The sequence below is a fragment of the Rhineura floridana genome, chromosome 1 (genome assembly GCF_030035675.1).
Source record: "Rhineura floridana isolate rRhiFlo1 chromosome 1, rRhiFlo1.hap2, whole genome shotgun sequence".
NCBI classification, from domain to species: Eukaryota; Metazoa; Chordata; class Lepidosauria; order Squamata; family Rhineuridae; genus Rhineura; species Rhineura floridana.
This window is the reverse complement of record NC_084480.1, coordinates 43,476,977-43,503,590: the sequence shown is the minus strand read 5'-3', so window position 1 is coordinate 43,503,590 and position 26,614 is coordinate 43,476,977. Positions and strand designations below refer to the sequence as shown.

The window sequence follows — 26,614 nt, the reverse complement described above, 5'->3', positions numbered from 1 at the left end:
GCTCTTGGACAAGTTACAGAAGACTAACATTAAAAAAAGAAATTGGAAGATGTTTATACAGAAATTCCATTTTCTAACACTTGCTTTTTGTTCCTGTTGTTCTTTACATCAGTGCTGCACTCAGTTAACTTGATTTTGACATGAGATAGATTTGGCAAGGGAAATTATTGCAAAGTACAGAAAAAAAGAAAGCAAGATTTTATTGTGTAGTCTTGCATTGTCCATATAGAGTTCATTCTGTCTGTGGTGTATCAGGAGACCAAAATTAACTGTAGCAGAGTGCACCTGGCTCATCGCATGTATAACAGATAGGCAAAAATTTACTAGTAACTTTCCCAGGTGATCAAACTAGATCTGACTAAGAAGACTTTGCCTAAGTTTATTCATGGCAAAGCTTGGAAGTAACTAGTTACAAATAACGAATTACTTGTAATTTATTACTTTTTTGAGTAACTAGTGGGCAACTTCATTAATTTTGCTGGTAATAGGATGAGCAGTAACTTCATTACTTTTGAGCTGTAACTGTAATGTTTCCAGAGTTACTTTGGGGCGTTACTGGGGGGGGGAGCAGAGGAAGTCTTCTACTCCTCTGATTTCTGGATAAAAATCATGTGCTTCAAATTTGGCTTCTGTGCAGCATCACTTTTCCCTCGTGCTGTGTGGGTGCTTAGGAGGTGACAAGGGAGAAGGTGGAGAGCCAGACGGGGTGGAGAAAACAATTGTTTAAAAATGGACAGGAGTGGAGGGAGAAAAGAGCCAGAGGGCAAGGAGGCAGCAGAAAAATGGACATGAAGAACTGGCTGTGGAGGTAAGAGACAATGATGTGTGTGTGTGGTGCGCAAAGCTCGAGGTGGCTTCTGCCTCCCTCCACACCTCTCCTCTCTTACCAGTGGAAAGATGCAAGCAGCAGCAAGCACTCAGGGTCCTAAAGAGCTGCTGTTTCCAGTTTTCTTCCCTGCCTTTCCTTTCTTCCTAACAAGCAGGATGCATCTTTGTCTTGTGAGGAAGATATTCCCTGGAAGCTCTTTTGTGCAAATCCTCCTCCCCATGGCAAAGGCAAAGAGTTTCAAGCAGGCACTTGTCCAGGCACTTGTTAAAAATGATTGTACATCTGACTTACAGTACAATATATACAAGTCTACTCAGAACTAAGTCTCTTTATGTTTAATGGAGCTTACTCCCAGGTAAATCAATTGGGGTATAGGATTGCACTAATTAAGTAAGATAAAGACTGGTTGAAGCTGTACCAATTTGGGGGGGGTGAGAGAAAAAATATGACCCTTTATAGTACAAAGATGCATCAAACTGTTTAAGGCAAGTAAAATTTGATGCATGTAATACAAGGACTAATCTGCAATCCAGTATTTGTCTATTCAGAAGTAAGTTCCATGGGGTTTAATGGGATTTACTCCCAGGCAAGTGTGTATTGTGTACACACTTACCTGGGAGTAAGTCCCATTGAACCCAATAAAGCTTACTTCTGAGTAGACATGTATTGCATTGCAGCCTTAGTTTCCTTTTCCTCCATTTTAATTCTGCCTTCTGTATCTTCACAACAGCCCTGTGAGGTAGGTTAGGCTGCGAGTGAGTGACTGGCCCAAGGCAATAAATAAGCAAAAACAATGATGAGTAAAAATTTAAAATGTGAAAATGCTCATGCTCAGAGTATTTTTGTCGCTCTTTCTCAAGGCTTTGTGTGTGTGTCTACTGTCTCATAACTTCCTTTTGCCTGAGAATGTCGTATTTTATACTGTTACAGATGTTCTTTTTTAAAAAAAAATTGCCCAAATTCTGTAGGGTTTTCTTTTGCTTGAGTTCTAGGGGTGGCATTGCTGGAGATCAGGCTCTTATGCTGTGGAGTAGGTAGAAATTAAATGGAGTAAGCCTTTTTTGTATGAAAATACAATTATGGGGAAAGCTTTACCTGTTAACATTCTGTCAGACATCTTATTACTTCTGTGTGCCCCCTCCTCAGATTTATTTTTGATTTGTGAATGCCATGACCACTGCCACGCCCTCCCCCCATTTATCTTTGCAACAACCCTGTGAGGTAGCTTAGGCTGAGACAATATATGTACATAAGTGGCAGTTGGTAGTTGTATTTGGTACAGCATGAATAAAGTATAGCCCCTGAAATGCTGAAATGTATTCTGGTGGAGTCCAGTCCTATATATGTCTACTCCAAATTAAGCCTCATTGAGTTAAATGGACAAGTATATAGAATTGCAGATTAATTTTTACCTCTGAAAGGAACACACTGTCAAACATAGAATTTAAGAGGCATACTTTTCTGAATGTGTTTGAAACAGATGGGTAGGTAGGAAGGGAGTTGTGTTAATCTAATTGGGTCTTCAACATAGTGCTGTCCAGATGTTGTTGGTCTATAACTCCCATCAGTCTCAGGTAACATAACGACACTGAAGCTGGTTCCTAGTTCCCAGTTCCTTATTTGCTTGAACGTTAAAAACACTAAAAAAAAGTTCACAGCTACAGTAACTCCAAGCCGCAGTTAACACGTCTCTGAACCCCAAAATATATGTTGGGGTATCCCATATCATATATCACTGTGATCTGGGGACTCTCCCCGTCAAGAATAACAACAAATTTATTCAATCAAAATTATCAGGCTTCAGAAATGCTCATAAATGCATAATGAAGTCATAAAATCATAAAAAATAAGTAACTGGGTGTGCACAATCTGTTCTGGGTCAGGACAACTCATACACCCCAGGAAAGGGGAGGGTGTCCTCTATGAGATGCCAGTGCGTCCTGCCTGGCCCAGAGCTTTTGCTGGATGCAGGGCAGGGATAAGGGCATCTATGCACAACATAAAGCGACAAAAATATGCAGAAAACAATAAGAAACTGGCGGTGCCCACCCAAAACTCTGCACTGTGTCAGGCAGTAGTGTAGTGGCAAATTCAGAAGTGCAGGGTCCTTGCATGATAGTCTCAGCCACAGCCAGACCCCCCTCCCCCCCTTATTTTGCTCCTGAGTTGAGAATGAGGTCCTTGTTAATGTCTTCTCCCACAACAACTGATGTTCCTAGGAGACGATCAGTATGAAAGGGGAGAATATTAGCTACTGAAAAGAGTCTTCTCAGTGGGTCACTCACCTCCTTTCACTCTGATTGGCTCCAATCAGCAGGAAAGGACAAAGAAGCATATTAGAAGACTCTTCTCCATAGCCAACACACTCCCCTTTCATGACAATCAGCTCATATGATGCTGGAGACATAGGGACCCTGCTCCCAAAAAAGTAAGGTGTCTGGGACTCCCTGAACCCCTGGACAACTACACCCCTGCTTCCAGGACAAATCATACATCCCAGAAAGGGGGAGGGTGGCCTCTACAAGATGCCAGTACTTCCCACCTGGCCTATAGTTTCTGCTGGGCGCAGGGTACTCATAAGGTCATCTGTGCAGAACTAAAATAATGAAGAGTATGTAAAGAAAAGTATGTAATTTGGGGTGACCAGTCCAAAATCTGCTGTGGGCCATGAAACATCATTCAACTGAGCAAAGGGGAGAGTGCCCTCAACGAGATGCCACTGCATCCTGCCTGGAATGGATTTTCTTGTGAACACACAAAACAGTTATGTGCATCTGACTTCCGGGAAGGGTGACTTCGCTTGTGCCTGCTTTTGGGACGGGCTCCCGCCTCAAAAGAAGCTTATTCAGATATAAATCAGTCAGAACATATTTTTTTTTTGACTGATGAAATTTCTCCCGGGCAGGGAGAAACGTAGAGATCAACCTCAAAAGCCTGTTTTTGTTGGGAGGACTGGATTTCATTAATTTATGAGATAAGGTCCAGCCAACAATGCCGGACGGACTTCCGAACAAGCTCTATCTGTATAAGCGATACGTTTATCTTTTCTTTAAAGAGAGAACGGACTAACAGGCAAGCACCCTTCTTTCTATTATTTTTTTTACTTGGTTTAAATTGTTGCAGCAAAAGGAGATTTGTCAGATTGATCGGCTTTGGACAACTTCTGGGTGAGCTATAACTCTTATCTGTTATTCACGAAATTAACAGCTTATCTCTGTTTCTGTCGCAAAAAGCTGTCCTGGAAGTGCATTCTAAAGATAATAAACAGAAGAGGGATTTCTATTCCTGATTTCTATTCCGAGGAATATTATATTGTCTGGGACTATTCTCTTTTTGGTCTATTTTATTTTGACGAATCTGCTTCTTCACGACGCCACTAACTGTTTTGATGCTGGGAACTAAATTTGTTTTGCATTCTTGAACATAGAGAGATAAGGCAGGCTGCTCTGTTTATACTGTGATGTCATCAAGCCTGGAATATTAACCCAATTGTTGCTGAAATAAGAAGTGGTTCTTCTTTATTTTTGTTTTGCTTTGTTTTCGTGGTTTTAAAAATGGCAATCAAGAAAGTGGCTGAGAATCTGGAAGTAACTATGTTTCAGAAAATAATGGATGAGATTGAGATAACGAAACAAACCCTGCGACAGGGTAGTAAGGAGCTGAAAATTGAACTGAGCAAAATGACGCAGGAGCTTAAAGAAATAGGGGATCCTGTGAGAGAGGAGAATGAGATCAGAGATGAGAAAAGAAAAAATAAAGGGAAGATACAAGTCCTGGAGATTGGAACAAATGTGGAATTGGAAAAAGATCTGGAGTTTATGGATTTTAGAAATAAAATCTACTGTTTGGAATTTAACGTTATCTCTGAAGAAATTAATGAAGATATTAGAGATAAAGTTATCAATGGCTTGGATAATCTTCTGGACTGGAATGATGTGATGGAGCTTGATATAGAGAAAATCTATGGAATTAACTGCAGCCATGTGACAATGGAAAAACTCTTAAGAGATGAGCCAGTGCATTTTGTAAAAAAGAACAACACAGATATGACTTTACAACAGTATTTCAGCAACTTATTCAGAATGGATGGCAAGAAAATATTTGGGATAGAGGAAATTCCCATCAGACTCTTATTATATGACTATGGCTACAACAGCAAGATTATTATGGAATACTGATAATGGAAGATTGGACACTGAAATTACTGGACTTAACAGGACTATTGAAGATGGAAGATGGAACTAATAGGGATAATGGAATAATGGCTATTGAAATTATTGGACCTAACAGATTCTGATGAGATGGATTAATCGAAATGTTTATTTGGACTATGGTTATGACAATAAGATTATTATAATTATTAACGAGATGGATTAATCGACATGTTTATTTGGAGAAAAATTGATAGATATATTTCTTAAAGAATTGAAACCACTCTTTGACTTTTTTTTTTGTTTGTTTAATCATTTTTGTTTTGTTTTGTTTTTTGTCTTTGAATGTTTTATGATTTTGTTTTCTATGTTTTATGAAAATTTGAATAAAAATTATTGTAAAAAAAAAAACAGTTATGTGCATCTATGCACAACAAGCAATGTAGAACGTATATAAGGAACTATGGGTTCCCACCTCAAAACATGCTTTGGGCACTACAAGTCATACATCCATGCATGCAGGAGAGGGTTCCCACCCAGTTCAGAGCTTTTTTTGTATGTACGGTACAGAGAAGCGGATATATGTATTAGAAAAATAGTGAATATGTAGAGGAAAGAAAATAAGAATCTGGAGTGCCCATCCTAAAAGATGGTTTGGGGCACCACATATCATAATTCCATGCATCTGGGAGAGTGTGTTCTATGAGATGCCATCCATGCATACTTTAGAGTGTCATCTATGAAATTACATCATCTTCAAGAAATTATTGACCCTGCCACAAGTCCGTCATCAACATCAATGGCTTTTAAAAATAGTAATAACTGAGCTATAACAAAGTCAGTGTGGTGTAGTGGTTAAGGTGTTGGACTACAACCTGGGAGACCAGGGTTCGAATCCCCACGTAGCCATGAAGCTCACTGGGTGACCTTGGGCCAGTCACTGCCTCTCAGCCTCATGAAAACCCTATTCATAGGGTTGCCATAAGTCGGAATCGACTTGAAGGCAGTACACTTGAACAAAGTAACAGGGAAGACCAATACAAAAAAAATTTAAATCCACATAGAGCACTGGCTGTAAGCACTGGCATAGCATAAAGGACACCCTATCATTTTCTGGGGTGTCTGATTTGTCTTGACCCAGAGAAGATTTTGTGGTGAACACCCCCGGATATTTATTCTTTTCTTTGCTTTTTGTCTCTTTTGGTTGTGCATAGATGCCCTTATACATGCCCTGAATCCAAGAGAAACTCTGGGCCAGGTGGGAAGCATTGGCATCTTGTAGAAGATATCCTCCCTTTTCCTTGGGTGTACGATTTGTCCAGGCCCAGAGCAGATTGTGGGGTGGGCACCGTCTGTTTCTTATTTTTTTTCCTGCATCTTTTTGTCCATTTTGGTTGTGCATAGCTGCCCTTATCCCTGCCCTGCACCCAGCAAAAGTTGTGGGCCAGGCGGGACGTACTGGCATCTCATAGAGGACACCCTCCTCTTTCCTGGGGTGTATGATTTGTCCCGGCCCACAGCAGATTTTGGGGTGGGCACCTTCAGTTACTTATTTTTTATGATTTTATGACATCATTATGTATTTATGAGCATTTCAGAAGCCTGATCATTTTGATTGAATGAATTTGTTGTTATTCCTGACAGGGAGAATCCCCAGATCACAGCGATATATATGGAGTACCCCAACATCTATTTTGGGGTTCAGAGAAATGAGTTGCTGTAGCTGTGAACCTTTCTTGTTTTTTTTAGTGTTTTTAACTTTCAGAGAACTGGGAACTAGGAACCAACTTCAGCATTGTGACAAAATAACCAATTATCAGGGATGATGGAAATTGTAGTCCTACAACATCTTTAGGGCACCATGTTGGCTAGCCCCGATCTGTAAGGCGCCACAAGTAACTTTCATTGTTTGTTGCAAAACATACAAGAACATAAGAAGAGCCTGCTGGATCCAACCAGTGGCCCATCTAGCCTAGCATCCTGTTCTCACAGTGGCCAATCAGATGCCCTAAAGGGAAACCCATATGCAGGACCTGAGTGCACGAGCAGCACTCTCATTACTTGTATTCCCAGCAACAGATATTCAGAAGCATACTGTCTCTGACAGTGGAAGTAGAACATAGCCATCATGGCTAGGTGCCGCTGATAGCTTTATTCTCCATGAATTTGTCTAATCCTCTTTTGAAGCCATCTAAGTTGGTGCCCTTCACTGCTTCTTATGGTAGTAAATTCCATAGTTTCACTATATGCTGGCCAAAGCCACATTTTTAATTGCAGGAGAAAGGATGACGTTTATGCTGGTGGATTACTTTTGATATGTGCATTTCTGTTTACCTACGTTATGTCTCTTAAGTTCTGCTTCTGACAGTTCAATTGTGCATACATGTCTACCCAATGAATTAAATGGGACTTACTTCCTGTAAGTATGTACAGGATTAAGTTATCTCTAAGTTATACTGTTGACCAAAAAAATTACAAAGGCAACTAGTAAAGTACTAAAGTTTGCATTTTTCTTTGATGATAAGGGATGGTGAACATGTGTTTTAGTTGAAAGGGGTGCTGCGTTGTTTTTTGCAGCACAACACAGGCATGCCTTCAAGCGCCGCAGTAGAATGCCTGTTCAGTACTGGTGGCAACATGATCTGTAAAAAGACATTCCTTGTCTGACGTGCTCTTTGAGCATCCTGCTCTTTTGAGACATAACAGAAATGTATTGTAAAAGCAGCATTTAAAGTGGAAAATTTGTTTTCAAGTGAATTTTATGTATGTTGGGGTATCATCATTGCCGAGGGTGGGGGATGTGAGATTCTGTTATGCCATTCTGTTAATCTTACAGATAAAAAAAATCTGTAATTATCTGTAAAAAAAAGTGTGTGCGCTTATTTTTAATGTTTTAGGTTACTTAGATGTGCAGCAGCCAAGGCCAGCACCTTGTAGTTTTTTTTAAAGTAACTAAAATGTAATTGCAGTGATTACTTTTGAGTAAAAGTAATCAGTTACTTTCAGAGCAATTGCAACGGTAATTACTACTTTTGGGGCCATGCAACTGTAACTGTAATTTATTATTTTAAAAAGTAATTTTCCAAGCTCTGATTCAGGGACAAGGCATAGCTTGAAAGTATGTTAGACTGGTAAAGGAAGAAATGCTCTCAGCTGGGCATTCAGTGTCATTTTGAGAAAAAAAACGCCACTAGAAATAAATAGGAAGACAATTGTCATTTTCCATACCACCTGCTTTACATGCATTCATAAGGGTTAAAGAGGACAATTATTACACACACACACACTATGGGCTAACCTGGATGTGATGTGGCTGACATATGTATTTAATTCATGTACCTACCCACTTACACATAAAGCAGGGGCGGTTGCATCTAGTTTTACACTGGTGGTGGCCCTCTTCCACCTCCGTCCCTTCTTCCATCCTTTCCCCCCTTTTGTTGCCACTTTAGCAGTGGCAGTGAAGATATTAACTAGATAGTTTCCTGATGAAGTTCTTGTTGTAGTGCCCAGCTGGAGAACTTCAAATAAAAATAAACTCTTGATTTACATATTGTTTACATTTACATGTAAGATTTATACAAATTGCCCCTTCTCTCTTAATAATGTCTAGCATTTTCATATTTTAACATACTAGGATATAGATAAAATCATATACTGATGGCTTAATTTTTTTATGGGGTTACATCACATGCTATGTATGCTCCTTTACAAAAGGTGAACACATTGCCTGCATTCAGCTGCAACACTGGACCACAGTTTAGCAATGGCTTCTCCCTTCCCTTCCCTCTCCTCCTCTAGTGCAGCTGTTTGGAGATTGGAAGGGATCATTTCCATTTTCAGCTAACTGCAGTATGTCATTGTTTGTGAAGGAGACAAATTGCAGATATTTGTAACTATGGTTAAGGGAAACAACCCAACTTCAGACTGTGGTTTCTGATCCTGGCTTGTTTCCCTAAATCATAGTTAAGATTAACCATAGTTCCACATTCACACATAACTGCTTTTAGTTAAAAATGAAAGTGAAAGCTTCCAATCTCCTCCTTGCTGCCATGCCAGAAAAGAGGAGAGTGTGCAAACTTCAGGCTCATGCACATTAACACTAAACAATAACTTAGTTTTATTCCACATCCAGCCACTTTGTACATTTGCAAAGAAGCACATTTATACTTGCTCCTTTACAAGATGTAGCCAGAGGAAAATCTTAAGAAAAAATGATTCCAAGAGGATAGAGCAAAACATGTGTCTTGATAATATGCATTCTAGCTGATTTTGAGCTGCAACTGTATGTCACTCCGAGTACATAGTACAAAGCAACTCAGCAATGTTAAAACAAACAATTTTCAATAGTGATATTTTTTATATAGCCAAAGCACAACCATCGTCACCCAGCATTTAAACATAAAAGATTTCTTGTGGTCCCTTTTCACGTTTATTTGGTCATGTATATGAGCCCTTTTTACATAAAGAAAGGAGCTGTGGAGTTGCAATGCTAGCCCCACTCTGAGGCCATGTGGGTCCCTGGCCCCATTCCAGTGCCCATGGGTTAGGCATGGACATCTATAGGAAAAAGTCAGTCTATATCTACCCGTTATGTTCACAGGTTTTCCACATTCTAGACTCCAGAATGTATGAAAGGTCTATGTGTCCTTGCTACAGGTGTGAACATTGGGGAGTGGCGGCATGTCAGCTGGGAGGGGGGTCCAGCAGCTTCTTTCTATGTATGATGTCCCTTTATGCAATTTGCATGTGAAGGGCTTATGTTTCATAAGTGGAACAAAAGTAAAAAGTTATGCCACTTTGGGTCCACCTTCCTTTATACCTTTTGTATTTATAATTTTATATTTAGTGAGAATTCAAGGAAGCCAGTTCAAGAAACAGACTCAATTCCCTTTCATGCTCAGTTTTATTTCAATGTTCTTCAACTGCATAAGTATAAATATTTTTATTCAATATCCAAAGGTTAGAACACCCATGTGGGTTTCTTAAAGAAAATAAGACTGCAAACACTTTATTGCACAGATCCTAACTTTTTTTTTTAATAATTTGATAATCTACAGTAGGAAGTACTACAAAGGGACAATTTAATATACAGCCAACACATAGACTGACTAAAGAGTACACATTAAGAGGATCTCTAACAGTTCATTGTAAGGTAAACATCAACAAACAGGGAGTACATGAATGCAAGCTTAGGCGCTACTACACTTCTAAAATGGGGAAAAATATTTGGCAGAAGTGATAAAGCACTATACAAAATATACATAAAAAGATATATTTGTAAACAAGATAGCTAGGTGTGCTTTAAGGGGAACCAAGTGGGAGGTTTTTTAAACTGCAAGCAACTGTAAAGTATGAAATGTCTCCCAGAAAGAAATGTCATGATTTTGGAGTGCATTAGTGTTTAATTATTTCAACCTCCAAAGCACAGATATAGGCTGTAAATGCTAGGACCACTCTTCAAAAAAAAATTCAGTTGTTTTAATAATTCATGAGCACATGGAAAGGAAAGGAATATACCAGCACTGTATGGAAAATTACAAGGACTTGCTGGCAATTTTATTTTCTTAGCAAAGACTTCAAAAATAAACAAAATCCCAACTGGTTTACTTCTTTTTTTCAGGGAAATGCATGTAACACCCCTGTAAATATCCTATAAGCAGCTAACTCATAATTGTGTTATGCTTGGGTGAACATAGTTAGGGAAATGGGGGGGATGCTCTGGAGGAGGGTCAGCATTAAATGAGCTTTTGCAAGGAAATGTGGAAGAAAAAACAGAGTTATTTTCAGGATCCCAGTCATTTTAGCGTACTTATCTTTGATAACCTTTCTGGAGTATTTCTGAACAATTTTCCAATGAAACCAAATACTGTTCCTCCAAATTTAATCAGACAAATGTGACATATTCCACAATACACAAAATTCAAATAAGGCTTAGCAAAAGTGAAAAGGACACCAACATTCTAGCACCAAATAGCTCCAACAGCCTGTTTTTTACAAATATGCTTCTTTTCATTAAAAAAAATACATTTACTTATTTTGCATACAAATAAAGATCACAATATGAAATGTATAGAGCTACTTAATATACGTCAAGGAGAATGTTAAAACCTAGGATGACTTGCTAAAAACAGCAAGATTAATCTACAACATAAGGCCCCAACTAGGTATTAAAATGTTATCAGGTGTTGGATATATCATCTAGATACAATGCTGAAAAATGCCTCCCGCTGCTTCACCACTTTTGTCATAAAACAGAAAAGAGCTGAATTGCTAAATGCTCAAATCTATCATGATAATAAAGATGACTCATCAGTGTAAATAAAAATTGTTTAACACTTTATGCCATGTGCATCTTTACGGTCTTCATACCAGAAAGGCCTGAACATAAATGTGACCTGAATCAAGGCAGCAGAAACTAAGCTCACAAAGATGTTTAAGTCTAAGTCTAGGATAAGAATGATTTCATATTCACCAGACAACTATACTGTGACTGGGATGGTGTAAGAAAAATGACAGAGACCCTTCCCTTTCCCAGTCACAGGCATCGGCAAACAAGAGGCAGACACAGCTGCAGTTTGGTCATCTATTTAAACTACCAAAGTTAGCTCACAACAATACTACCAACCTCTCTACCTCTTAAAATACACATCTAAACTCAATGAAAGCCACTAGATCTATAATTTCTTATAGTTATAGTTCTGTATTGAATTTTGAAAAAGTAAAGAATGGAGCACCACCGGCCTCCCTTCAGGCCAATATTATTTGTGAGTTCTGCCTAGGCCCAAGTTTTAGTAATTCTGCTTCTTCTTAAATTATGGCAAACCAGTGGCAAAGCAACTATCATTAAAAAGATATAGTAAACAACGCAATCAGCAGCAAAGTAGATACACTACATTCAAAAAGATACACGCTAGTGAGTATTTACAAATAGTTTGTCACACACACCCCACCCCCACAACCTGTCTCTCAAATTGTAAAAGTATTTTTGTACAAATACAACATGGTAACAGTTTAACCGGTTACATTTGGGAAGGCATTTCGAGGGGAAAAAAGAAGTCTTTTCTTTACACACCCTGCTTAAGTGGCATTGAACATTTTTTCAGCATGAAAATACTACACAGTGCTGAAGGTAAGACAAGACACTAGACTTTCAATTAAATAGTCTTATTTTGCAAGTCTTGCTATTGGGAGGGCTTTTTGTGAGGACTACTTCGGGAGGTGTCTTTTCCTCGTCTCTGCCGGGCAGAGTCTTTGTCAGATAAAAGTGCATTGAGAGAGTCAGCTGGAGTCCCTGACTTTGGCAAATCTTTACTTACAGTCAGTTTTCTTGCGGCAGAAGATGGAGGCAGACTGGGCTCTTTTCCCTTTACATCCATGGCAGAGTGAGACCTCTCTTGGCTTCTGTGCTTCCCCCCTAAGTCTGAGGCAAGAATGTGCTCTTCCACAAGGGATGGAGTACAGTGCAAGCCGAACAGCGAAACACTTTTAGTCATTTCTGTCCTGCCATCTACTGCAGAAGAGCTGGTTTGCTTTTTTACCTCTTTGCAGCCCACTGCAAGTGGTTCTGGTGATCCCAGCTTAGCCTTTGCTAGAGGCAAAACAGGGCTTTCCTGCCTAGACTCAGGGAAGCTGGATGGGGAGTCAACAAGCTTTGTAGCTGTGCGACAGAAACCTTGCAAAGCAGCTGAGGAGGAATATTTTGCAGCCTGCTGCTTGTTCCCCTCCGATAGTTGTTTCTGACTCATGTGCCCTTTTCCTTTAGTGTCATGAAAGTTCCTGCCACCTGTGACTGCCTTTTCCACAGCTTTTCCCTTGGCATCACAGTTAAGAAGGGAAAGGCTAGGATCCAATTTCCCATGGTCAGTTTGAAAATAAAGTGCATCGGTGCATTTTTTCCCTTCAGGTTGTATTTCTGTGGAGCTGGTCTGATTGCTGGACCCCTTGTCCACCTGTTTACTCAACAGGGGATACTCTTTTCCAGCTGATGTCTTTGGAGGCATGCTTTGCTTGTTACGAATGTGGAACAGCTTTTGATCAACAGGATCATGTAAGCTTGCCATTTCTTGCCTTTGAAAATGCTTAGTGCTATCTGGGGCTACTGCTGCTGCCTGTTTTTTATTGGAGGGCTTAAGCTGTTTTTCAGGTAAGATGCTACTGATTTGGACTGAGGGCTCTGACCCACATTCTATGAGCAGATGCCTTTCTACCTGGATATACTCATTATTTAGCTTTCTTTGAGAGCTTGAAGGGTGCGAAAAAGAATCTACTGTGGTCTTATTTATGTTTTTCCCCTCCTTCCAAGAACCATCCAAAGTATGAGAACCAGATTCTTTTTCTTTTACATTTGTAGCTATTTGTTTTTGTGTCACTTTTTCAGACTGTTTTAATTTTGATGAACAAGTATCAAGAACCTGTCTAGATTTCACAGTGCTATTTTCCATATATGCTGCTGGTCTGAGACTATCTTGGTTGCTGTAACAAACAGGAGCATTTGATATACAAGGCCTGTTTAATGATTCTTTCATATTAGGAATATCGGAATTGCTACCTTGTTGCTTAGAAGCAAAGTTGGACTCTTTATTACCAGTTGGAAGCTCTGAGGTTTTGGGCTGCTTTTGTTCTTTTGCTCCCAGGTCTTGAGAGCTATCCATCTGCATAGTTACACCAGCCAGATTTTTTTCCATTTTAGCAGAATTAGCATCTGATGATGTTTGTAGAGACTTCTGGAGAAGTGATGCTTCAGGCTTAGAATATCCACTTGCTTTCTGCATGTCCAACTCATTTCCTGAAGATTCTCTAGTGATGTTATCATCCTCTTTTACCGATTGCTTGAGCATGTCTTTGGACTTCATCTTTGAGCTTGTTATTTGTACTTTTGCTGTTCCACGCATTTGTAGCTGAGCAGCTGAATCAAAGGAACATCTCTGAATGTGTTTAGTGTCCTGATTTGGGGGCACTTCTGTAAGACATCTCTTTGGTAGAGAATCCTCCACTACCTTAGGTTTCTCTGGAAGGATGCTATCACTCTGCTGAGCTCTTGCATTGTTGTCAGGCATTTCTTTGTGAGTTTTCTTCTCTTTTCGTTTCGCTTTCTCAGGGTTTCCCTGTGCTTGGGTAGATTTGCAAGTTGTCAAGGCAGAACTCTGCTTTTGGAAACTGCTAGATTTAGCCTCATTTGCAGAAAGTTGGATGACCTCATTCTTTTGGTTAATCACCCTTACAGAGGGGTCATATTTAGCACTGATATTGGAGAGTATTTTCTCTGATTGCTGTTCAACGGTCACAGGCATTGCTGGTGAGCTTTGAGTACTTTTATTTGGCTTTGAATATTGTAACTCCAGGAAATCAGTTTTGGAAGGACTGGATTGCTGAAAGGTTGGTGGCTGCTCTTTCTGACAAGATAGCTCAAACTTTACACTGATGCCTCCTTGGCACATGAGAGATTGGTCATCATTTTTGGCATTTTGGCCCCCTGAGACTCCACATGGAAACATTTCTGTCTTTGAGGCCTGTGGCCCTGAAATTAAAGCAATATCTAATGTGCCTTCAATTGGCTTCAAGCAAGACACAGACCTCCCTTCTAACTTGTACTCTGAAGGACTCTTTCGGACAGGTGACTCTGCGGAAATCAGGGCTGATTTCTCCATACCAGTTTCTGTTCGGCCATTCAAGGCCTTGAGAGGAACAAAAGGAACAGAGTTAATCTGAGTAGCATGAACACTGCTGATAAATAATCGGCTATCAGCCACTGAATTGGAATCTTGCAGCATGCTTATAGGTCTGACAGTACTTAACTGATGGCATTCATGTACATTTGATGTCAGTTTGGACTTTAGCACTGGACAGGGGTTGTCATCTTTTTCTTCAAAGGACATTTTCTTGCGGAAATAATCAGTATTTGCAAGCTTGCTATCTAATCTTTCAAATTTGATAAATTCTTTTGTTGGCGCAGTTTTGTCTATATTTTCCCCTTTTCCATTTGGCTTTTTGTCAGATGAGTGAGGCAGAACATTTTGCAATGTACACGGAGGGGGAATTCTTTTGAAGTCATAAGACAAATGACTGAGTTCATTAAGTGGAGACCCATGGCATGATGTGTATGCATCCGAAGCAGTGCAGTCATTTGATTTCATGCTTGCATTCTTTTGAAGGGTGTCTTTTAGCATGCCACCTACTGATTGGGTCTCCAGAGCTGCAATTTTAGCTTCAAGGTGGTTTGATCTTTCCAAAGCTTTCTGAAATGCTTTCTTGTCATCTCTCTCTTCCAAGCATGAGGTAACAGGATTATCTAATTCACCACAAAGTTCATGTACACTGCTTGCTTTCTGCAAATATTGTTTTTCTGCCAGATCTTGCTTTTTCACAACTATCTTAACCTTTAATTTTTCTCTATCCAGCTCATCAGTAGATTCTTGCCTGCCCAGCTTCCTGGAAATGGGGCGTTTCAAGCAGCCTTGTTCAGCAGGTCTCACTCGTGTGAGTGATGGGGCATCCAAAACATTCTCCTCCAGACTCTGAAGGGTAATATCCCGTTGAGATACCTCTCTATTAACTTCTTCCTGAGTTACCTCTAGGCTATGCTTGCGTGAGCATAAGTGTTTCTTGTCAGTGCCGTAAGAAGGGGCAAGTTTCTCTTCCGACTGAACCCTTTTGAGCAAAGGAGACCTTGGAGGCTCTGCACTTTTAGGCCTAACAATGTGCCTGACAATAGTGGGAGGAGAGTGCATTTTAGTTGGGAAAGCCTGAGCTATTTTTGTGCTTCCAATTGAATGCCCCAATAAAGGTGATGGAGACCGCTGAGGAGATGTTGGCTGAGGTGTTGGAGAAGGAGTCCGTGCCAAAGGAGAGAGAGGAATGCTACCAGCTGATTTGCGTCTTCCTGACCTGTACCTTTGCCCACCAAGTTTGGGACCCAAACCATGAAGTGTGCAGGGCCTAATATGTCCAGAGCCAGCTGGGGAATTGGGCGCACTTGAACTCGGAGAGCTACTCTGAGAAGAATTTGTACCTGGAAGAGAAACAAAACTTCACTAGAATCTTCAGTTTAAGCCTATGATATATATTTTATTTTATTTATTAAATTTGTTAATTGCTTTTCTTCACAAAAGTGAACCCAAAGTGACTTACAATCAATAAAAAAGTTAAAACCAGTATAAAAACTTAAACAAAATAAAAAAGGAAAAAACACACAAATAGTAACAGTGGTGGAACAACCCATCCCCTAAAAGAGGCTACAACATCAAGAACCCCCCAAAATTAGGAGCCAAATGCCAGGGAGAAGAGTAATGTTTTTGCCTGGTGCCTAAAAATAAATAATGGTGGTGCCAGGCATGCCTCCCTGAGGAGAGCATTCCCTAAGCGGGGGGGGGGGGGACTGAGAAGGCCTGCTCTCGTGTTGCCACCCTCTGTACCTCCCTTGGAGGGGTCACACAAAGAAGCGAAGACGCCAAACACAGGGTCTGGGTTGGTTCATATGGAGAGAGGCGGCCTTTCAGGTATTGGGGTCCTAATTGTAACTAATTGTAGCCAGTGTATTTGTGCCAGAATTGATGTTACATGCTCAGAAAGTCTTGTTTCTATACAGACAAAGGGGAAAAAAATCAAACCTAAATGGCTTGAAAATTACTGGCTTTCAAAGATCAAATTTCTTTAGCTTCTGAATCTTCCTTGCCTGTGTTTTCCCTTAAAGTTTAAATTAAATGAACTTGACCTACTTTGTTTTTTATGCAGAGAACTCTGCTATATGATCCAATCCCAGCTTCCTGAGCTGATATACAGTGAATATACAGTGAGCACAAGCCACTGTATATATAGTTGAATAATATAAGCAGCTCTTTCAAAAGCTTTAAATGTGATTAGCTTGTGTTTTGGACTACTGAGGGAGAGAACTTTGAGCTCTGCTCATCCCAGGGGCCTTCTGAAACATTCTCTGTGCAGTGAAGCAAAAAAGAAATACAAAGTAGCTGATGAAATGAATATTGCACTGGAACAATTTTTCCTGGCTCAAGAATGTACACTTTTTGCTAATGTAAGAACACACAGAAATATTCAAAGTTGGTTGTTTTGTTTTTCATTTTAGAAAGTTAAGATCTTGCTCAAGATGCAATAAATCTGCCCAGTTTACTGAAGTGACTGTGGAAGCCTGGTCACGTGTGTGAGAATCTGAGTGCAATCACAGCTGGCCCTTTGTTTTCATCAAATAATCTCTTTCTCTTCCATGAATATCTTTATCTTCTACTAATCACCTGAGGGAAAATCCGGGGTGGAGCGGAGGCTTGGTGTTGGTGAGCGGGGAGACAAACTGTGAGTTGGAGAACCAGGTAAACTCTCCCCTGATGACAGCGATCGGTTCAGGCAGGAGAAACTCCGGCTAGTATGAAGAAGGGGTGAAGGCTGCTTAGCCAGCTTTTTGAAGAGAGATCTTCTCCTAAGGTGAAGACAAGAGTGCTTCTGTAAAATGCATGCTCCCAACAGCACGACTAAAGCAGGATGTCACAGGATTTTCTCAGCTTTAACAACATTCCCTTTACCCTCAAGGAGTGAAAAAATATTCAAGCACTACCAAGGTTTCAGGTAACACTGCAGCCAAAAGTTTAGAAATGCAGCTGTGTGAACTTCAGTAGTGGCACCTACCCTTTAGAATTTCCACCCCTTAAATATTAGACTGTTATCTTTTTGGCACCTACTGAAGACCTTCCTCTTTCAACAAGCCTTTTAAGCCGAGACCTCATCCCAGTCTGTGTCTATGCTGAAAATGCTTTTTGGTATTTATTTAAACCTTTAAAAAAAAAAAAGGTTTTTAAAACTTTTTTTAAAGAAGTTTTTAAAGGTGTTTTGTTTTAATATGTTTTTAAGAATGTTTTTGTTTTAATATATTTTAAAGTCTGTTTTTACGATGTTTTAAAGAGTTTTTAGTGCTTTTGTTTGCCGCCCTGGGCTTTTACTGGGAGGAAGGGCGGGATATAAATCAAATAAATAAATAAACAGCATAGATCCATAATAATCAATAAACACTGACCTTATGATTCTAGAAATGTGGGACAGAGCTCTGACGTGCACCATGTGGCTTTCAATGCAAAATATAATTGTTTTTTTTTTTTAAAAATGGCTGTAAAAAGCTTTTGCCTTTCACTGTTGTAGGTAAAACCTTTTTTAAAAAATAAAAATAAATCCAGACCCCAAATCTTAACTTCTAAAAACTTCCTCACAATGTCTTCTAAACAAATACATGTCATTATATTATACTAGGTTGATTTTAAATTAAAGGAAATATTTGTTCACTGTTTGTTTGTTTATTAGATTTATATCCTGCTCTTCCTCCCAGCAGGAGCCCAGGGCAGCAAACAAAAGCACCAAAAACACTGTAAAACATCATAAAAACAGGTTTTAAAATATATTACAACAAAACATCCTTAAAAACATATTAAAACAAACATCTTTAAAAACATACTTAAAAAAAAGCTTTAAAAAATATTAAAAAGCAATTCCAACACAGATGCAGACTGGGATAAAGTCTCTACTTAAAAGGCTTATTGCAAGAGGAAGGTCTTCAGTAGACCGAAAAGGTAACAGAGATAGTGCCTGTCTAATATTCGGGGAGGGAATTCCAAAGGGTAGGTGCCACTACACTAAAGGTCTGCTTGCTATGTTGTGTGGAACAGACCTCCTGATAAGATGGTATCTGCAGGAGGCCCTCACCTACAGAGCACAATGATCAACTGGGTATGTAAGGGGTAAGACGGTATTTCAGGTATCCTGGTCCCAGGCTGTATACACCAAAACCAGCACCTTGAACTTAGCCCAGTAGCTAATAGGTAGCCAGTGCAATTCATTCAGCAGCGGGGTGACACAAATCAGGCACATCTCATTCACTTGCAATCCAAATGTACAAAAATAAGGCCCATAATTCAAACAAATGTTAAGCAATTATTAATATTTATTTATGAAGTGCTTCCTATGAAGCATCTTGACGTGATTTCACAATACAAATAGAACCATATACATTGTTAAGATTCTAACTATCATTCATCTGAGGTGGTGTCATGTATTCTGGCAACAATCCTCTGTTAAGCTCAGAGGCACACACTGAGACCATGTAGGCCACAGGATGTGGCTTTGCCTGACTCCTCCAGGTCAGAGGACAACCCTCCAATTCTGCCCTCGCTGCCTCCATATCATAGGAGTCAGTGATTACAGAATGAGGCAATGGCTCTTTAAATGAACAGACAGCTTTTCAGAGGGGGTGGGGCTAACAGGAGGTATTTGGTCAGCCAGCCTTTAGCATGCTGCTGATGCAACAGCAGTTTTAGGCAACTATGGACACGGTGCTCTCCAGATTCCTGACCAGTTGTCTTTTGCCTTGCCCTATCTGGCAGTACCTACCTGGACTGAACTACCAGGTTTGAATTGCCACCAGACTTGATTGGACTATTGGACTTGCCTTGGTCTTTGAGATACAACACCCCCCTCCTAACAGTGAGTGACCTGCCTTCCATCTGACCTGGGACCCCAATTTGAGAGTAGACAAGCAATGCCACAGATGCAGAGGAAATCTGTATCTGCATGCTAAATCAACTATTGATTTTAGACCATGAGAAAAGCAGATTAGCTAGTAGAATTGAATTCAGAAGATATTTCATGCTTATAAGACAGCATGGAAAGCTTGCGTACCTGGAAGGGCAACCCCCCCCCTGTATTTAAAGATGCAGAGGCATATATTTCACAAAGATTATGAATAATATATTCCTTATTTATCAACCACAACTTACCTTTCCAAACTCTCCTTCTTTTTTGTTTTCTTACTTCGTCTAACCATTCGGCCCCTATAGCTATTTCTTCTAGCAGGTCCTGTTTTTATTGAAGTATTCTCAAAGGGGGTTGTAGTAATTGACACTTTATTGCCACTCTGTCAAATAAAAATATTCAAGAAGTTGTTACTGTACCGTTTTATTCCAAATGGAACAATTTAGGGGACAGCTACTCTTTTATGGTTACAAAGAAAATTTCCCCTTATATCAATTTCACTAGAAATCTTTGGACTTTATTAGTCCCACCTAGCTGAGCCACCTGTTTTATTATACTAGTCCTTGCCTGCAGGGCCTTTTGAGGGAAAATTTTAGTCACTTCTGCACTTCAACAGCACTGACCTATAACCTGGATGATGCACTAATATGTAATGGGGTTTATATATGCAGGAATGTCACAGGACAACAAGTTGAATGAGATTTTGTTTGGCTTCAAAATTAGAATTCTATGACTACTACTGATAATTAATGCAGCACTGAACCTATCATTTCATTGAGCTAGGCAATTCCAGGTCTAGATTTTTAGTGTGAGCAATGTTTTTTTTCCTCCTGTTAGTTTCCACTTATGTTTTGTATGTTTGACAAGTAAAGTCAAATTGTAGAACTCTAAGGGATCATTAGGGGAACTGAAAAATGGCAGCATAGATCCAAACAGAGAGCCAGTGAGGTGTAGTGGTTAAGGTGTTGGACTATGCCCTGGGAGACCAGGGTTCGAATCCCCACATAGCCATGAAGCTCACTGGGTGACCTTGGGCCAGTCACTGCCTCTCAGCCTCAGAGGGAGGCAATGGTAAACCTCCTCTGAATACCACTTACCATGAAAACTCTGTTCATAGGGTTGCCATAAGTCGGAATCGACTTGAAGGCAGTCAATTTCCATTTTTTTCCAGATCCAAACAACTGCACAACTAATGCCAGACAACAAAGGGAGCTTTGAACGTGTATCAGTCCCACTTGCTGCATGACAAATCTCTTTTGAAACTGAGGACTGATGGTGGGATGTGTGGTCCTGCTCTGTAAAAATAGAAAGTCAAATTCCACTGGGCATGGCCTAACTCTTTGGCTGTGCCTAGAAACTCTTTGTATTTTTCAAACATTCTCAATTGTTTATATTTTAGCATTTTGTTTTGGAAGGAAAGCAATGCATGTCCTCTTCATGGATGTATCAAGCTCAAAAAAACTAAGCCCTTATGATCTCAATCTCATTGTTGAATGGTTGCTGCCAGAAAACATACAGCTTGTGCAGAGCTACAGCTCCAATGCCACACAGACACACTGCTGTGCATATGCATTAAGCTCTGTGGCTTTTAGTGTGCTAAAAGAACTGCCCAATTACATTTATGAAATGACAGTACTGGGCAATTTAGCTCTGAAGTATGTTCAATAATTAAAAGGCCAAAATTGTTCGCATCCACTTTGATGCCACTTCTTAAATGAGTCAATCCAGATAAGAGTCCACTGAACAGTGTAGTCTTGTTTTGTGGTATGAATTTCAATTGTTGCAACTTGAGGATGTAGACTTTGGAGGGGCCTGGCCCACAATTTGTGAGCTTTATCTTCAGGGCTTCTTTCAACTAGCAGGGAGGGATTGTTCAAGCTGAGTCCAGGAGGTCATAAATGCTTTGTTAATAGACGATATATCTCCAGCCACCTTGAAGGAAGTGGTTATAAGACCACTTCTAAAGAAACTAGAGGCTATCAACAACTGACTGGCTGCAAATATCCCTTTCATTTCGAGTGGTTGCTGGCAAACTTCAAGCTCTACTAAATGAAACTGATTATCTGGATCCATTTCAATCTGGATTACAGCCCAAATTTGGAAATGAAACTGCCACGGTTGCCCTAATGAATGATCTGTACAAGGAGACTGGCAAGAGGAATGCAACTCTGTTGATTCTACTGGATCTCTCAGGAGTGTTTGATACCATTAACCACAATACGCTTTATGACATTTAGGTAATGAGGTCCCTCAAGGATCCATTTTGTTTCCCATGTTTTTCAACATTTATTTAATGCTGCAGAATGAGTTCATCAGATGATTTGGAGTTGTCATCAACATGCTGATGACACCCTGCTCTATTTTTCTTTTTCCAGCAAGTTCAGGTGATGCAAAAGTATTACTGATCTGGTATTTGGAAGCACTAACACACAGGGTCAGTCAATAAACTGAAATTCAATTGTGATGGGATAGAGGTTCTGTTGGTTGGTGGTTTGTCTGTCCAAGGTGTTGTTGTTCAATCAGTTTTGGAGGAAATTGTACTCCCCTGGAGCATGGATAGCCAGCCTGGTGTCTTCCAAATGTTTTGGACTCCTCCTCCCATCAGTCCCAGCCATCATGGCCAATGGTCAGAGATGACAGGAGAAATAGTCCAGCAACATCCGGAAGGTACCACATCAGCTATCTCCGCTGTGAAGATGTGCAGTCTGGGACTGCTATTAGTTTCACCTTTATTTCTTGAGGCTCAGGTAGCCTTGGTGGCACAAAGGACCTTCTATCAGTTAAGGTTGGACAGAGACAGCCTAGCTAAAGTTATATATGCCTTGGTCACTTTGATCTGGATTACTGAAATGTGCTTTATATGGGGCTACCTTTGAAGACAGTCTGGAAACTGCAGCTAGTCCGGAACAGTGACTGGATTACACAAGAGATCCTATGTTGCCAATGTTGAAACCACTCTGTTAGCTGCCAGTGAATTTCTGGGCTCAATTCAAAGTGCTGGTTTTAAACTTAAAACTTTAAATGACTTAAGACAGAGATATTTGTTGGGCTGCCTTCTCCTGAATAAATCCACTCATCTCAGGCCTTTCTCTCGGTGCTATCTCAAAGATGGCAAGCGACAACTAGAGAAAGAGCCTTTTCTTTGGTGGCTCCTCAGCTTTGGAATGCCCTCTCCAAGATGGCAGACCTTGAGACATCACTGCTGTCATTTATGCACCAGGTAAAAACATGTAGGTTCTTCCAGTTTTTTAAGAACTGCTAAGTATTCTTTAACTTAGATAGTAAAATCTAAGTGCTCTATTTAAACTGGCTGTTGCTATTTTAGTTTGTTTTAATTTGTTCGATTAGTTTAAGAAATAATATAAAACATGTCATTTATTATTTTAAATTGTACTTTTTGTTTCTTACTACACTGGAACTAATCTGATCACAAATCTATAGAGGAGGTGTGTGATATAATATATGTTAAAAAGAGTAAGATTGGGATTTGTTGCTTTTCTATTAGGCAGTTTTTTTTTAAAAAAAGAAAGTTTTTTAGGTATTGAGTACCTAATTTTTTCTCTCTCTACTCTGTAGAGACACATACTTCAGATATACATATGTACAATATATATATATAAGGAGAATCCTGCCTGTGAACTTAGAATTCAAGTACTGGCAGATCGAAATATATTAATGTGCTTACTGAGTAATACTGACTACACAGTAGGAACACAGTATGACATCTTCACTTATTTTGAGAAGAAGGAGTGAAGATTAAGACTTCATGTAGGCCCATTCTCTTTCACCACCTGTTGGATTGATGTTGTATTTACAACCATCATCTGACTAATCTATTGACTATATAAGTAACTAAGAAAATTATGACAAATAACTGAATATAACAGCTATGAAAACGGTACATGGTGACAAACCTGGAGAGCACACGTCCTCATACTACTTTTTTTAAAAAAATCTTGACTACTCTGTTGTAATATACCTTAAATCCCGAAATCTTTCTAAATGACAAAAACAGAGTTATATACAGCATGTGTTGATAGTAACATGGAAAAGACCAGAGTGCAGTTGAGAGGGCCAGCTGCTGAACACCCCCTTTAATATAGCAGTGACATTTGTTAGGGGTTATCAGAAAAACTGAATGAGGATGAAATGGGATTACACAGTTCAGAGGATGGATAATTGCAAGAAGTGCTTCATTTTATATTATTACACTTGCGCTATTTTCCCCTTCATTGACTTGGGAATGCGTCTCCACCTACACTGCATGTCCCATCTCTGTGAGGGGAGCCTTCAGGCCTCAGTTTTATTATGTTTAAGTGGTTTTATTAATCTAGGCTTCTAGCAATTTTCTACTTGACTAGTCAAATATATGTGGTTCAGAACCACCACGAAAGGAGGGTTGTTGTTAACTAAGTCATTTATAGGTTTTGAGAGTTCCTCTAGTTCACTAGAAGAGATAAATGTGAAAGACTCATTTACAATATGATCAAATATTCAGTGGAATTATTTTATATCTTTATGTTCTGTTTAAAATTTGGATCAACTAACTGAGAAATATGTTCATAAATTACTTTATCGTTAGATTATTTAAATTTATATTCATGAATTTAACTGCCAATTAGGAAGTGTGGAGCTATATGATACAACTTATGTTCCAAATATTTGGGTGAAGATCAAGTCTCCAGTGAATTTGTGGACCCATGGCTATATCTTTTTTTCTCATTGCAGTCAAATTTGTGAGCCCTGGGTATATCAACTGTAAGCCTGGATAAGGACAAGTTGCTCCTACTAAGGTTCAGTCTCAAGAAGTAAAGAATGAAGAATAAGAGACAGGTTTCTGTTACAAAACTTCTTTAAAAATACTGTACCTTTAATAACAGTTCTATGACTTCAGTGTGAACAAGGCCATGCACTGGCTCTCCATTGATGTGCGTGATAAGGTCACCAGCCTTCAATCCAGCATGATAAGCTGGACTTCCTTCTTCAACGTTCTAGAAAGCAAAGTGGGGAAAAAGAGAGATATTTTTGAACCAGAAGTCTTCTTGAAATCTGTATCTTTGTTAAGAATAATTTAAGCTGAGCGCTTAATATGCATAACTGGCCATTGTGCACATTTGCCAGGTTTCATGGAAAATGTACATATAATTTGTCCATAAAAAGAGAACTGTGCATGTTTGCCGGTCAATAAATATAATCCTCTTGAGAAATATGCTTATCTCAATTGTATTTTGGACATTTCCTGGCCATTATGCACAATTCTCAACATGCTTTGGAGAACACGTGTGTTTCAGCTGCATTTTGTACATTATCCAGCCAATAAGCATGTGCACACCTCATACACAGAGAGAGTCATTCTTTTAATGACTTCAAAATAACAATCCAGAAGGCATGCATTGACCTCATTCATGTCACATTAAACTACAGTAAATGTCTGACTATCGTTTAACAAGAAAGAACAGTGAGCTAATGTACACTCTCAAAACTTCCCATTTCTTTTCTCTCTCTCCCTTCTGGTTGTGTCAGGAGCAACAAACATCTGGACCAAAGATCATTGCTTGTTCCCCCTAAATATAGTACAAGTAGACAGGTCTTGGCTACTGCCCATGGCTTGTTTGGAGAAAAACAATTCACAAGTCTGGGTTCATATGACACATCATGTATGCAGTTCATTCGCATTAAACTTTAACTGCATTTAAGCTGATTACGTTTTGAAGGTGATAAAAGAAATGTGAATAATTTCAGTAACATCAAAGAGAGAACATTTAAAAAGTGAACATCTTGCACAACTGATGTACATTTTTACTTGGAGTCAAATGTATTAGGATACAAGGTATTCTGGTTTTGAAACAACTGCTATGGTTGTACACAGTTGTGGTCCTAAGCCGTGTAAGGCTTTATAGGTTAAAACCAGCACCTTGAATCGAGCTCAGAAACATACAGGCAGCCAATGGAAGCGAGCCAGAATCGGTTTTATGCGTTCAAACGGTCTGGTCCCTGTTACCAATCTGGCTGCTGCATTTTGCACAAGGTGCAGCTTCCAAACCGCCTTCAAAGGCAGCCCCAAGTAGAGCGCATTGCAGTGATCTAGCTTGGAGGTTACCAGAGCATGGACAACTGAAGCCAGGTTATCCCTGTCCAGATAGGGGTGTAGCTGGGCCACCAACCGAAGTTGGTAGAAGGCACTCCGTGCCACTGAGGCTACCTGAGCCTGAAGTGACAGAGATGGTTCTAGGAGAATCTCCAAGCTACGAACCTGCTCCTTCATACATAGAGATTGGAATAGCATGGTCTGAATGATCCTGACTTTGGTGTTCAGTGATACGGTTCTAGGAGAACCTCCAAGCTACGAACCTGCTCCTTCATACATAGAGATCGGAATACCATGGTCTGAATGATCCTGACTTTGGTGTTTAGTGATTGCATTTGAGGACCTTTTCTAGTTCCCTCATAGCTGCCCTCCCCAGTCCTAGCCTTCTTCTGATTTCTTGACTATTGTCTCCATTTTGGTTAATGACTGTGCCGAGGTATAGGTAATCCTTGACAAGTTCAATGTCCTCATTGTCAACTTTAAAGTTACATCAATCTTTTTTTTTTTTTACAATAATTTTTACTCAAATTTTCATAAAACATACAAAACAAAACCATAAAACATTCAAAGACAAAAAACAAAACAAAACAAAAATAATTAAACAAAAATAAAATAAAATATTGGCTTCCCATTTGTCACAGATCAAATCAGTTATAGGTCTACAATAAATAACAATCCTGTCTCTTAAATCATATTATAAAATCACTTTCCTCCAGTAGTTATCTTAATTAATCATCAAATCTCATAAACATTACTTTATTCTTTCCACAAAAAGTCAAAGAGAGGTTTCAATTCTTTAAGAAATATATCTATCAATTTTTCTCCAAATAGACATGTCGATTAATCCATCTCGTTAATAATTATAATAATCTTATTGTCATAACCATAGTCCAAATAAACATTTCGATTAATCCACCTCATCAAAATCTGTTAGGTTCAATAATTTCAATAGCCATTATTCCATTATCCCTATTAGTTCCATCTTCCATCTTCAATAGTCCTGTTAAGTCCAGTAATTTC

The 26,614-nt window shown here is 39.4% G+C and overlaps 1 protein-coding gene across 6 annotated transcripts in view; it reads right to left on the bottom strand.

Moving 5' to 3' along the window:
* Positions 1–9,874: 9,874 nt before the first annotated feature.
* MAST4 (microtubule associated serine/threonine kinase family member 4) overlaps positions 9,875–26,614 on the bottom strand; it is a 440,571-nt gene continuing 423,831 nt past the window's right edge. For all 6 annotated transcript variants that reach the window (XM_061619535.1, XM_061619526.1, XM_061619556.1 and 3 more), the window contains 4 exons: positions 24,375–24,497; positions 19,752–19,888; positions 17,229–17,410; positions 9,875–15,991 (listed from right to left, as the gene is read on the bottom strand). In XM_061619535.1, the coding sequence (XP_061475519.1) occupies positions 12,165–15,991; positions 17,229–17,410; positions 19,752–19,888; positions 24,375–24,497 (4,269 nt within the window). In that variant the 3' untranslated portion in view covers positions 9,875–12,164. The remainder of the gene's footprint in view (positions 15,992–17,228; positions 17,411–19,751; positions 19,889–24,374; positions 24,498–26,614) is intronic.